This window comes from Aotus nancymaae, unplaced genomic scaffold (genome assembly GCF_030222135.1).
Source record: "Aotus nancymaae isolate 86718 unplaced genomic scaffold, 86718_ANA_hifiasm-v0.15.2.pri h1tg000046l, whole genome shotgun sequence".
NCBI classification, from domain to species: Eukaryota; Metazoa; Chordata; class Mammalia; order Primates; family Aotidae; genus Aotus; species Aotus nancymaae.
The window spans coordinates 20648540-20661720 of record NW_026988460.1 but is presented as its reverse complement, the minus strand read 5'-3'; the positions used below and the strand labels follow the sequence as shown (position 1 = coordinate 20661720).

At 50.6% G+C, this 13181-nt stretch overlaps 1 protein-coding gene across 7 annotated transcripts in view; it reads right to left on the bottom strand.

Annotated features, from left to right (window-relative positions):
* TTLL3 (tubulin tyrosine ligase like 3) overlaps positions 1 to 13181 on the bottom strand; it is a 27110-nt gene extending 13929 nt beyond the window's left edge. Inside the window, exons 1-7 of one of the 7 annotated variants that reach the window (XM_012471599.3) lie at positions 9660 to 10053; positions 9344 to 9432; positions 6610 to 6778; positions 6376 to 6473; positions 3656 to 3784; positions 2393 to 2507; positions 1547 to 1645 (exon numbers count right to left, since the gene is read on the bottom strand). In XM_012471599.3, coding sequence (XP_012327022.3) covers positions 1547 to 1645; positions 2393 to 2507; positions 3656 to 3784; positions 6376 to 6473; positions 6610 to 6778; positions 9344 to 9432; positions 9660 to 10053 — 1093 coding nt within the window. Of the gene's footprint in view, positions 1 to 1546; positions 1646 to 2392; positions 2508 to 3655; positions 3785 to 6375; positions 6474 to 6609; positions 6779 to 9343; positions 9565 to 9659; positions 10054 to 10189 lie in introns of those variants that run through there. The other 6 variants (XM_012471657.3, XM_064361976.1, XM_012471609.3 and 3 more) reach the window with 6 other exon arrangements.

Sequence of the window (13181 nt, the reverse complement as noted above, 5' to 3'; positions counted from 1 at the left end):
ACATGCCACAGCCCCCATTGTCCTAAGGCCTGTCACTTACCTGAGGCACAGCACGAACCTAGATAGATCCCCTACTGCCCTGGGATGTGTCACTTAGCTGAGGCTTTGCTCTAAATTCACTGCAACTCTAGCACCTGCCCTTGGCTCCCACTGTCCCAGGACCTGTCACTCACTTAAGGCTCCACCCTAAGTGTCCCCAAGGCCTCTAACAGCACCTATAGCCGTGGCACACACCTGCAGCCTCTCTGCCCCTGGGACCTCTGACACACCTGAGGCTCTGCCTAAAATGCACCTGGGAGCTTTGGCCTATGTGAACTCAGTTATACATGAATACCCCTCCCCCAAGTCTGACACAGCTCCTTAAGTCCACACACCAGGAATTCAGACCCATTCCCAGAATCTGGATAAAGAGCTACAACCCTTAGCCCACAGAAACACTAACCTCTGTGTGCACTGCTACTGCACAAGGCCCTGACACACACCTGAAAGTGATTACAGAAAGTGACCCTTCAGAAGACTCCATGCACACCCACAGACCTGACTCACCCCTGAACATCGCAATGCTCTAAAGATCCTCATATACAACTGAGGCCCTCAGCCTGACCTATACCATAAAAGCTTATGCACGGGGTCTCTGGCCACACCCGAGGCCCTTGTACTCCTTATCCTGGCACACAACCAAGCCTTCCTTGTACGTGACACACACAAGAGACAGCAATGGGGAGATCTCCCTCTGGAAGAGGCAGGACTGTCTTCCTGGAGAGCTGCCTCTACTTCCCTGAATCCCTCGCTGATGGGTCCCTGGATTATAGGACAAGGAGCCTGGAGACAGGAGCTAAATCCAGAAAGGGAAAGGCCAGGCAGTGGTTGGCTGGCATGCAGTGATAGTGAGCGTTCCTCTGTGTCCCCCTCCAATCCCAGCTGTTCCTTATGTTCAGACCCAAGGTGTCCTCAGGCCATGTGTAAAGCCCGGTTTCACTGCTCCCTTCTCCTCAAGAGACCTGAAGCCCTCTCCAGGGTGCTCAGCCACATGCCAGGCCCATGGGAGGGCCGAATGAGGAGTGGATCAACTAACAAATAGATGGGAAGACAAGTGTCTAGGTACCTGGGACAGAAAAATGAATGAGTGGATGGACTGGAGGACAGATAGGTAGGGGAGAGGAGAATGGAATAGGAGGTAGAGAGATGGGCTGACGGACCTGTGGAAGGATAGGTAGGCAGGGAGTGGATAGTTGGACGGGGAGTATGAAGCTGACGTCAGGCAGGTGAATGAAGAGATTAACAAAGGGTGACAGGTGAGAGGATGGAAGGATGAGTGGAAGCGTGGGTGGGTAAATCGGTAGATCAAAGAGTGGGTGAATAAGTGGGTGGACGGCTGAATGGATAGATGGATGGATGGGTGGATGGATGGGTAGATGTGAATCATACATAGATGTGTGGATGAACAAGTAGGTGGGTGGATGAATAGGTGGAAGGGCAGATCAGTGGAAGGACGGATGAGTGGAGGATAAATGGGTGGGAGAGTGGAGATAACCACAGTACTTACCTGTGGCTTCTTCATCTTCTGCCTGTATAGGGTATGACTTCCACTCAGACTTTACCACCAGCTTGAGAACGTTGCGGGCAGCTGTCAGCCAGAAGTCTTCTGCTCTCGGGGCATGGGATACCCTGCTCAGCCTCTAGGCTTGAGGCCTGTTCTGGTTCTGGAACCTGATCATGACTTGCCCCATTTTGGATCCAGAACCTGACTCTACCTTTTCTGACTCTAGAGCCTGAGTTTAGAACTTGCTCCTGTTTCAGTTGTGGAACCAAACCCCAAATCTTACCTGACTTGGCTCATATTCTACCTTCAGAATCTGGCCTGGACCCACTGTCTGATTTATTTCATCTGTTCATGATCTATTTTTAATACTTATTCTATCCTGAGAACCAGACTGTGTCCTATTTCAGATTTCGAATGTAATTTTAACCTGGCATAGAATCTGGATCCAAATTCTAACCTGAATTTAGAACATATTGTGGAATTGGAACCTAGTCTGCCTTAGAAACCCAAAGCCTGCTGCCGTTTTTGGAACCCAATTCAACTAGTGGAACTTGACATAAGCCTGGAATCTGTTCTAGATTCCAAACTCAAGGGACTGAGCAACTTTTAGAACCTGTTCTACAATATAAACCATGCTACCTGAGCTTTTCTGGAGGTCAGAGTTGACCAGGCTAAGGGGCTCATTAAGGGAGGGCACATTAGGGAAGGATAAAGATTGAGGGTAGGGAAGGAAGTCTGCTGGGGCAGATGAGGGCATGAAGAGAGTCCTGTTGCTCTCCAGTATGAGCCAGGTCTTCAGCCCTGCTCCTTCAGCCTCAGGTCCAGGCATGGGGCTGGGGGTCTCCTTACCTATGAAGGCTTTTTTGTCATCCTCAGCCCCCAGGCAGTAGCAGCGTGGGAAGAAGGAGTTGGCATCAGCCTCATCAAACCATGGCAAATTCCGGAGATTGAGACATAGACCCACCTATGGAGTTAGCCGCTGAGGGGGCAGGACGGGACTGCCCACACTCAGCACACACCCAGACAGCTCAGAAAGCATCCCACCCGGATGCTCTCAGAGCCTTGGCCCCACTTGCTTGGTCTGACTTGCTCACATCTATCACCATATGTTTGCCTGGATGGTATCCTTTGACAAGAATGTCTGACGTCCCTCCTGTCCACCCTTTCACATTCTTAAAGAGCTGCCAAGGCCAGGTGCGGTAGCTCACACCTGTAATCACAGCACTCTGGGAGGTTGAGGTGGGAGGATTGCCTGAGGCCAGAGGCCAGGAGTTCAAGACCAGCCTGGGCAACATAGCAAGACCCCATCTCTTAAAAATAAAACAAAAAAAGAGCTGCTTCCTCTAGAATCCTTCCTAACCCACATCAATAATATAATGGCAGGTCATTATTATAAAGCCCTTCGTTCTTGCCACAACCCCAGAAGATAGGCCTTACTGGTATTCTCATTGAAAGGTGAGGAAACTGAGACTCAGAGAGGCAAAGTTACTTGCTAAGAACATGGTGGCTCATGCCTGTAATCCCAGCACTTTGGGAAGCTGAGGGAGGTGGATCACCTGAGGTCATGAGTTTGAGACCAGCTTGGCCAACATGGTGAAATGCCGTCTCTACTAAAAAATACAAAAATCAGCCGGATGTGGTGACATGCACCTGTAGTCACAGCTACTCAGGAGGCTGAGGCAGGAGAACTGCTTGAACCCAGGAGACAGAGGTTGCAATGGGCCGAGATTGCACCACTGCACTTTTCTCAAAAACAAAATAAAACAAAACAAAAACAAAGAAACCTAGGTAAGACAGAATGGGTCCATTAGCCAGATATCTTCAGCTTAGGAGGTAAGAGCCTGCTTGTTCACTATGACTAGATTTGGTGACTCTTCTACCTCCAGACCCATTTGAATGCTGGAGCCCATTTTAGTCACTCTGTCTATACATGCCAGATACTGCGCAGGGGTTGGATTTGAACCAGTCAGATACTGATCAGACTCCAAATCTGAATTATATACTTCCTCTTGTGCTGAGAACTTCCTCTTACTGACAAGGAGAGTGGGGAGCAGGGCCGCCAGCCCAAGGGCAACGAGTTGGAAGCTGCCCTGCCTGCTCTGGGGAGCCTACCTTTGTGGTAAAGGAGCCGGCCTGGGCGTAGTGGTTTACCATCTGATCCTTAGAGAGGAAGCGATAGTCGAGCATGTCCCGCCGAGTGGTCCAGATGAAGTAGGGGGTCTCATTCCGAACCATGCGAGACTAGAGAGAAGGGGAGGAAATAGAAAGAGACCAGTGTGGGTAGCAGGGCCTAAGGCAGCTTCTCCCTGTCCTGCTGAGCAGGGTGAGTGAACAGGAAGGAGAAGATGCAGATGCTTCCAAGGTGGCCTCTAGCCCACAAATCATCTTTGTGTAAGGCAAGAAAAGACTTCTCTTCCACCAGAGCACAGGTGGGCAGAGAGCAGTCCAACCTTTCAACCTCCTTTTGGTCTTAGGGAGGCCAAAGGCTCCCTTCTGCCTCCCTTTGTCACTGTTTAAGGTGTCCTATGAGGCTTGTCATTCTCAGCCTCCAGGCAGTAGCAGTGTGAGAAGGAGTTAGCATCAGCCTCATCAAACCACAACAAATTCCGAAGACAGACATAGACCCACCTATGGAGTTAGCCGCTGAGGGAGCAGGGCCCCTAAGGGTGTACCCAAGCAGTGACAAAGCTGCACAACTTGTTTGGCCCATGGTCATCAGTGACTTGCCCAGGAACAGGACAAAGTCACAACTTGTTTGGCCCATGGTCATCAGTGACTTGCCCAGGAACAGGACAAAGTCACAACTTGTTTTGGCCATGGTCATCAGTGACTTGCCCAGGGACAGGACGGTAACTCCAAGCTGACAGGCACACAGCCTGCGACAAAGGCTATCTCATGGACCCCACCTCTCCATCCTTCCTACAACTCTGGGAGGTGGGATAATTATTAATAACCAGTGTCAGCATATGTCTTTCTAAGCATCTTTCATGTCAGTTCATTCAAGGCTCACCACAATTCTGTGTGGTAGGGGCTACTGTTATCTCTGTTTCACAGATGAGGAAACCAAGGCACAGGGAGGCAAGTGACTTGCCCAAGGGCTCATGAGATTGATCCATATGAAGTTGCCAATATTCAACCATTCCTGACATAGAGAAATGGCTTTTTTTTTTTGAGACGGAGTTTCGCTCTTGTTACCCAGGCCGGAGTGCAATGGCGTGATCTCAGCTCACCGCAACCTCCGCCTCCTGGGTTCAGGCAATTCTCCTGCCTCAGCCTCCCGAGTAGCTGGGATTACAGGCACGCGCCACCATGCCCAGCTAATTTTTTGTGTTAGTAGAGACAGGGTTTCACCATGTTGACTAGAATGGTCTCGATTTCTTGACCTCGTGATCCACCCGCCTCAGCCTTCCAAAGTGCTGGGATTACAGGCGTGAGCCACCACGCCCAGCTAATTTTTGTATTTTTAGTAGAGACGGGGTTTCACCATGTTGACTAGAATGGTCTCGATTTCTTGACCTCATGATCCACCCGCCTCAGCCTCCCAAAGTGCTGGGATTACAGGCGTGCGCCACTGCGTCCGGCTTTTTTTTTTTTTTTTTTTTTTGAGACGGAGTCTGACTCTGTTACCCAGGCTGGAGTGAAGCAATGTGATCTTGGCTCACTGCAATCTCCGTCTCCTGGGTTCAAGTGATTCTTCTGCCTCAGCTTCCCTAGTAGCTGGGATTACAGGCGTGCACCACCATGCCCAGCGAATTTTTCTATTTTTTTAGTAGAGATGGGGTTTCACCATGTTGGCCAGGTTAGTCTCGAATTCCTGACCTCAGGAGTTTGAGATGTTTCACCAGCCTCGGCCTCCCAATGTGCTAGGATTATAGGCATGAGCCACTGTACCCGGCCTTTATTTTTTATTTTTATTTTTTGAGATGGAGTCTCCCTCTGTCACCCAGGCTGGGGTGCAGTGGTGTGATCTCAGTTTACAGCAACCTCCACCTCCCAGGTTCAAGCAATTCTCCTGCCTCAGCCTCCTGAGTAGCTAGGATTACAGGTGCTTGTCACCACACCCGGCTAATTTTTTTGTATTATTATTATTTTTTTAGTAGACATGAGGTTTCACCATGTTGGCCAGGCTGGTCTCAAACTCCTGATCTCAGGGATCAGCCCACCTTGGCCTCCTGAAGTACTGGGATTACAGGCATAAGCCACCCTGCTCAGCCTCTTCCAGAGCTTTTAAAGCCCTTCCTTCCTGCCTTCACTTACCAAGAGCAGAAGAAGGGGAACTATGCGGTTTTTTATTTGAAGGGGGAGCTGCCATACATGGAGGCTGTGCTGGCATCTGATATGACCTAGCAGAGTTCTGAATCTGCCCTCCTCACTCTGCAGGCCTAGCCAGCCTTTATTCACTTATTCCTTTTTCAGAGATAGAGTCTAGCTCTGCTGCCCAGGCTGGAATGCAGTAGCAGGCTCATAGCTCACTGCAGCCTGTAACTCCCGGGTAACCTCCCAAGTAGCTGGGACTACAGGAACACGCCACCACACCTGGATAATGTTTTTCTACATTTTTTGTAGAGACTGGGTCTTACTAGGTTTCCCAGGCTGGTCTTGAACTCCTAGCCTCAAGTGATCCTCCCACCTCAGCCTCCTAATTAGCTGGGACCACAGGTATGAGCCACCATGCCTAGCTCTATCCAGCCTTTAAAGAGGCAGTTTTTACTACAGATAGGGAAACTGTGGCCCAGAAAAAAAAGGACTTGTCTGAGTTCACCCAGCTGGACACCAGTGCTCTCCCTCTAAGCAGGCAGCCCATGCTTCATCTTGGCCCCCAGGGCCCTCACCATCAGAGAATGTGTTCCATCTAGGTCATCAAATTTCAGTAAATCATCGAAGTCAAACAGCTGTGGTGGCTGGAACTCCTCATCCTCATCTTCATCCTCTGTGGATGCAGAGCCCAGAGCTGATGAGGCCCCTCTCCCTGCCCCATAGCCCATAAGGCCTCCACCCTGGGACAGTGGGAACCAAAGGAAAGGGACTCAGGAGGGATAGCTGCGGAAAGGGAGGGAACCACTCACCATCCTCAGTGGTGTCACTGTCACCCATCACTGAGCTATCCGGATCCTTCTGGAGTGGCAGCAGGGTGGAGCCTGAGCAATGGACCATCTTCTTCTCCACCCAGCCCCTCCGGTGCAAGAGACACCGGATCACTGGGTAGCGGCCTTGGATGGTAAAGATCTTCTTCTGCTACAAGGTGAGAGATGGATACTTCTTCAATAAGTATTGCATAAGTGCCAGACATAGGGGATATAAAGGTAAACCAGATAGTTATGGACTCTGCCATATCTCCATGAAATTTTTATATTCCATAGGAGAGACAGACTATAAACAAGTAGAGACATAAATATGCATGGTAATAATGATAATGGCAATGGCTAATATTTATTGAGGACCTACTATGTGCTGAGAGCTTACATGCATTACTAACAATACTATGCCTTTTTGCTTCTATTTTGTTTGAGACAGGGTCTCACTCCATTGCCCAAGCAGGAGTGTCATGGCATGATCTTCACTGCACCCTCTGCTCCTAGGTTCAAGCAATTCTCCTGCCTAAGCCTCCCTGAGTACCTAGGATTACAGGTGCGTGCCACCATGCCCAGATAATTTTTTTTTTTTTTTTTTTTTTGAGACGGAGTCTTGCTCTGTCTCCCAGGCTGGAGTGCAGTGGCACAATCTCGGCTCACTGCAGCCTCCACTTTCCAGGTTTGAGTGATTCTCCTGCCTCATGATAGCTGGGAGTACAGGTGTGTGCCACCACATCTGGCTAATTTTTGTATTTTCAGTAGAGATGGAGTTTCACCATATTGGCCATGCTGGTCTCAAACTCCTGACCTCAGGTGATCAACCCACCTTGGCCTCCCAAAGTGCTGGGATTAAAAGTGTCAGCTACCACACCTGGCGCCCAGATAATTTTTATATTTTTTGGTAGAGACTGGGTTTCACTGTGTTGACGCAGGCTAGTCTCGAATTCCTGGCCTCAAGTGATCCTCCTGCCTCAGCCTCCCAAAGTGCTGGGATTACAGGTGTGAGCCACCATGCCTGGCCAATAGGATGCATTTTTATTAGATGCTGTTATCCCCATTTTACTGGATATGAAACAGAACCATAGAGAAGTTGAGCAGCCTGCCTGAGGCCATACAGTGGTTAAGCAAAAGAGCAGAGATTTAAATCCTGGCAGTTTGGCTCTAGAAATTGCATACTTAATGGGGATCCAGAGAAACTACTTAGAAAAACATGGTCAGGGAAGGTTGAAAGGAAGCCATGAATGTACAGAATTGGGAAATGGTGGTTTAGGCAGAGGGGAATGCATGTGCAAAGGCCTTGAGGCTGGAGAGAGGTCAGAAGGAACTGAAGGGAGACCAGAGTGAGTGGAGATGGAAAATGATGGGGAGAGCCCCAGAAGAGGTAGGCAGTGGCCAGATTGTGGAAGGCCCTGCAGGCCTTGGAACAGACTTGGATTTTATACAGAGTGTCATGAGCAATAAAGGCTAACTAAGGAAATCTTTCTAAGCTTGGCTTGCTGTTGTATGGCAAAAAGATGATGGGACAGGGATGGAGGCAGACCAGCTAGGAGGCTGTCATGGTTTGCGTAGGAGAGAAATCACAATTACTAAAACGAGGGTGGTTACAACACAGACGGGAGAAGGTGGTAGAGTTGAAAATGTTTTTGAAGGTAGAGATGATAAGTGGTTCTGCTGATGGGATTAGACCTGTGGGTGAAGAAACAGAAAGATGAGATTTCTGACTTGAGCAACTGAGAGATGGGAAAGACCAGAGACTGGGAAGGATGACAGGTTTGGGCAGGAAAATCAGAGTCTGGTTTGGGACATGAATTTGAAATGCTTGTTCAGTTCTCTGGGTGTAGATGACAGGTAGGGGCCTGGATCTACAGGGTGTGGAGTTAGAGGCTGGGCTGGAAGGGGCACAGAGTAGGTACAGCACACTGACTGGACTCAGAGCCAAGGACAAAGCCAAAGGAGACAGACCTGGGGAAGGGGCCAGGGGGCCACTAATGGCTGAGAAACCTTCAAAGAGTGCTGAAAAGCAGCAGCCAAAGAGGGAGAAAGGAAAACTAGGAGCGTGCAGACAGCCAAGGGGAAGTGTGTGGGCAGCGGTGCAGAAAGGTACTGTGTGCCCAACGAGATCAAGAGAGAAAGGCGCTGCTGGGTTTGGCTCCTGGAACTCACCAGGGCACCTTGTTTAGAGTGGGACATTGCAGGACCAGAGTGGAGGGAGCCCAGAAGTTTGGTGCAGAAGGGGTAAATGGGGAGGTAGCTGAAGATGGGTGTGGGAGTTAAGGGTTTTGCTGTTGTTTTCTCTTTTGCTTTTGTTTTTTTTTTTTGGTTTTTTTTTTTTTCTCTTTTTTTTTTTTTTCCCGAGACGGAGTTTCGCTCTTGTTACCCAGGCTGGAGTGCAATGGCGCGATCTCGGCTCACCGCAACCTCCGCCTCCTGGGTTCAGGCAATTCTCCTGCCTCAGCCTCCTGAGTAGCTGGGATTACAGGCACGCGCCACCATGCCCAGCTAATTTTTTGTATTAGTAGAGACGGGGTTTCACCATGTTGACCAGGATGGTCTCGATCTCTTGACCTCGTGATCCACCCGCCTCGGCCTCCCAAAGTGCTGGGATTACAGGCTTGAGCCACCACGCCCGGCCCTGCTTTTGTTTTTTAAGGATGTAAGAAAATACCGCAGGGAGACAGGCTGAACTGCTCCCAGGGTCCTTTCTAAGCGCCCCCGCCCCTCCTCCGACCTTGACAGCTCTCGCCACGTGGATTTTGGCATTTTGGAGCCGGTTCATGTGAGACGCCTTGGAGAATCGTCGCCAGAGGACCTGGGAACCTGCAGAAAGATGCGGAGTAGGGGCGGGGTAGACTGGGGCTTGGTCTAGGGTCTCCGCCTAGGATCTTTTCTGGCCGCCGATAGCCACGCCTCTTCTCTTCCTCCCGCCTTCATCCGGATGCCCACCCTCGGCCGCTCTTCTCCCGACCCCCATTCCCTCCACCCCAGTGTCTTCTCATCCTCGCAGCCGCCATAGGCCAGGGCAAGCAGGTCGCACGGGGCCTCACCATCCTGCGGCGAGGGGTCATCCAGGACCAGGGTGTGCGGGGAGCCGAGGGGGCGGGGATCCACGTCGCCCTGGGCTTGGGTGCCGAGGACCAGCGTCTTGAAGGCGCGGCCAAGGCGGCGCGTGGGGGCGGGGCTGCCTGCCTCGCATCTGCCGCCTGCCCGACCCTCCTCCTCGGGCTGGGCGGAGGCGGGGCCGGGCCAAGGCGGCCTACCTGGCAGACGGAAATCGGAGCGGCGTGCGGAGGGTAAACTGGTGCGTGGCTTGGGAGGCTGCGGCTTCCGCAGCCAGTGGCACACTGAGCCGTCCTTTTGGCAGTACCAGGAGGCCGAGCCCCGGCGCCCAGGCCCCAGTTCCCCCGCGCTCAGGAGCAGTGTTGCGCCGGGGCCCTGCATGTGCCCCTCGCTGCGCGCGCCATCCCAGCACCTCTAATCCCGCCTCCCCTCGGCGTCGCCGCCTCCTCTCCCAAGAGGGCCCTGCCCAGGCTCGAGCCCTGTCCTCCGTTCTAAGCCCCGCCCCATTTGCTGTTACCTTGGAAACCATTCCCTGGGCACCATCAGACCGCTCCGGGCTGGTTTGGTGGCTGCGGCGGGCCCCGAGGCAGTCGAGCGAGGGCTTCTTTAGGACCTGGGGCCTCACCCAGACTGTTGGTGAGCGGGGCACTCAAGGCGGAAGAGAGCACTGAGTCCCACTTTAAGTTAGTGTCACGGTTCCTTATCCAGTACTTCCTAGGTGCCACCGCCCTTAGGGCTTGAGTGATTCCACAGTATTTACAGGCGCTGACGAATGGTCCCTGACCTCATGGAGCTTACATCCCAGTGCGAGGGGAATAAAAAGCAAGTAACAAAAGAAGAGAATAGTTACAGGTATAATAAGGGCAGTCAACAAGCAGAGGTGAAACCAGGAAGGGTGGCACATTTTAGATAAGGTGCGGGTAGAGGATGTCCTCTCTAAAGAGGTGATATATTTAAGTTGAAGGTGTAAATGCGAGGAGTCACGAGTCACCAGGGAAAGGGGAGGAACAGCAAGCACTTCAGGCATGGGACAGTCCCAGCAACAGCCCTGAGGAGGGTAAGAACCTCTGTGCAAACTACAAGGCAACCAGTGTGGCTGGAGCCTGGTGAGGCCAGATCAGACCTGCCGGGCCTGGCAGATGGGCCTAGGGTAGTGTCCTTAGAGAGGGCAGCATATGGGGGTAATGAGAAAGTGCAGAGCATACCCTCCCCAGGAACTTGAAAATGGAAAAACAACATCATCTGAGTCAATTGCGAAAGAAATGTAATAGATGAGTTATGCCTGGCCCCAGGCTAAGAGTAAGCAACCTCTTTGGAAGCACTGGTAAAGAATTATCCTCAAAAGTTTAAGGCTCCAAGATGTTAAACAATTTGCCTCAAATATCAGAGCAGAGGCGACATTGGAACCCAGGTCTGACTCCAAAGCCTGTCTCTTAAACATCCCTCTATATTATCACTCAGAAGGTTGCCTGTTAGTCACAGAAGGACCTCACAGGGGCAGTTTAAGAGGCAAACTCTAGCAGTGCCCATGCAGGCAGAGTTGGATAGAGTACCCTGGTCCAAGAGCCCGGCTTTGTTAGTCACTGGGTAGATGTGCTCTTAGAGTGAAGGTGGATCCCCCAACTCTGTCCAGCTGACCCCAACCCCCCTTTAGCTGATGGCTAGACTTCCTGAAAAGTATACTCCCCAGGAGAAGCGATTTAGGGAATTTGGACCCTGGGAGATAGATACACGACAAATGAGGGTTTTGGCTGGCTCATGCAGGCAATGCTTTCCTGTGAGGGTTGTTGAGTGACCCTATTAGTCACCCAGTTTCACTGTGAGCACCTTTAACATTCACTGCAAAGCTAGAACATAGATAGCCATATGCCCAGGAGGGGAACACCTAATTCAGAAAGGTGGGGGGTAGGTCACAGAGGTAATGTCATAAAGGGGATGATAGCACTTTGGGAGGCTGAGGCAGGAGGATCATCCAAGGCAGGCCAAGCAACAGAGAGACCTTAAAAAAAAAAAAATTAGCTGGGCATGGTGGTGGCACAGGCCTGTGGTACCGGCTATTCAGGAAGCTGAGGTCAGAGAATCACTTCAGCCTGGGGAAGCTGAGGCTGCAGTAAGCCATGACTGTGCCACTGCATTCCAGCCTGGGTGACAGTGCGAGACCCTATCTCAAAAATGAAAAAAAAAGAAGAAAAAGGGAGGGGGACAATAGCCATTCGAGTTGCCCTCACCCCCTACCTTTAACATCACCCCTTCAAGAGACCCCTTTGGCCATCTGGAGGAATCCCTTTTGAAAGCTCACCCCAGCTGGGTGCAGTGGCTCACTCCTGTAATCCCAGCACTTTGGGAGGCCGAGGCAGGCGGATCACAAGGTCAGGAGATCAAGACCATCCTGGCCAGCATGGTGAAACAACATCTCTACTAAAATACATAAACTTAGCTGGGCGTGGTGGTACGTGCCTGTAATCCTAGCTTCTCGGGAGGCTGAGGTAGAGGAATCGCTTGAACCTGGGAGGCGGAAGTTGCAGTGAGCTGAGATTGCGCTACTGCACACCAGGCTGGCAACAGAGTAAGACTCCGTCTCAAAAAAAAAAAAAAAAAAGCTCAGCTCAAAGGTTAACTCTTCTTGAAGCTTACCCTGACACCCTCTCCTATAAATATTCCCCCTTTAGCCCCCAGACTTCCAATATTAAATATGAAACACTTCAGTGCACCTTTTACACACCTAGCTCTTTTCCTGGACCTCCCAAGTCGGAAGGCAAGAATAACATCATGAACACTGGAAATTATTCAACAGCCCAGCCACTGGGTTGGTAGAACAAACAACTACAATTCAGTCAGTGCCTGTGTGGCAGGGACCATGTCAGATTGTTCATATTCATTATCTCCAGTTTATAGACTAAGAAACTGAGACACAAAGTGTATGAAATAACTTGCCCAAATTTGGCAAGAAGAATCAAGACTCAAACACAAGGGGTTTGTTTTACTTCAAGATGTTACTTGAAGGCTGCACTAGGTAGCACTATCCAACGTAACTTTCTGCAATGATGGGAATGTCTATGTATGTGCTGTATATGCTGTATGTCTATATGCAAGTCTATATATGCTGTTGTAGATGGTACAGTCACTGGTAGCTGCTAAGCTGCCAGTGGGACTGGGGAGCTAGATTTTAAACTTTATTTAATTGTAATAATTAAAACAAATAGCCACTTGTGGATGGTGATTACTGTTTTAACACAGGCAAAAGTCTACTCTTGCTCATTGGCTGAGATTTGAGGCAAGCTATTACATCTCATGTCTGGAACCTCAGTTTCCTTATCCACCAAATGGGAGCACTGTTTCTCTGCGGTTACTTTTTAGCCCAAGTAAGATCATTATGTGAAAAACACCAAAGCTCTGAATAGGCAGAGAGAACAGTTTCAAAAATGAATGCTGCCTGGACTGCAATGAAAGGGGTCTCTGGATTGGGGCCCCTGGCAGGAATAATGACAAGACCAATCATGAGACTGCAC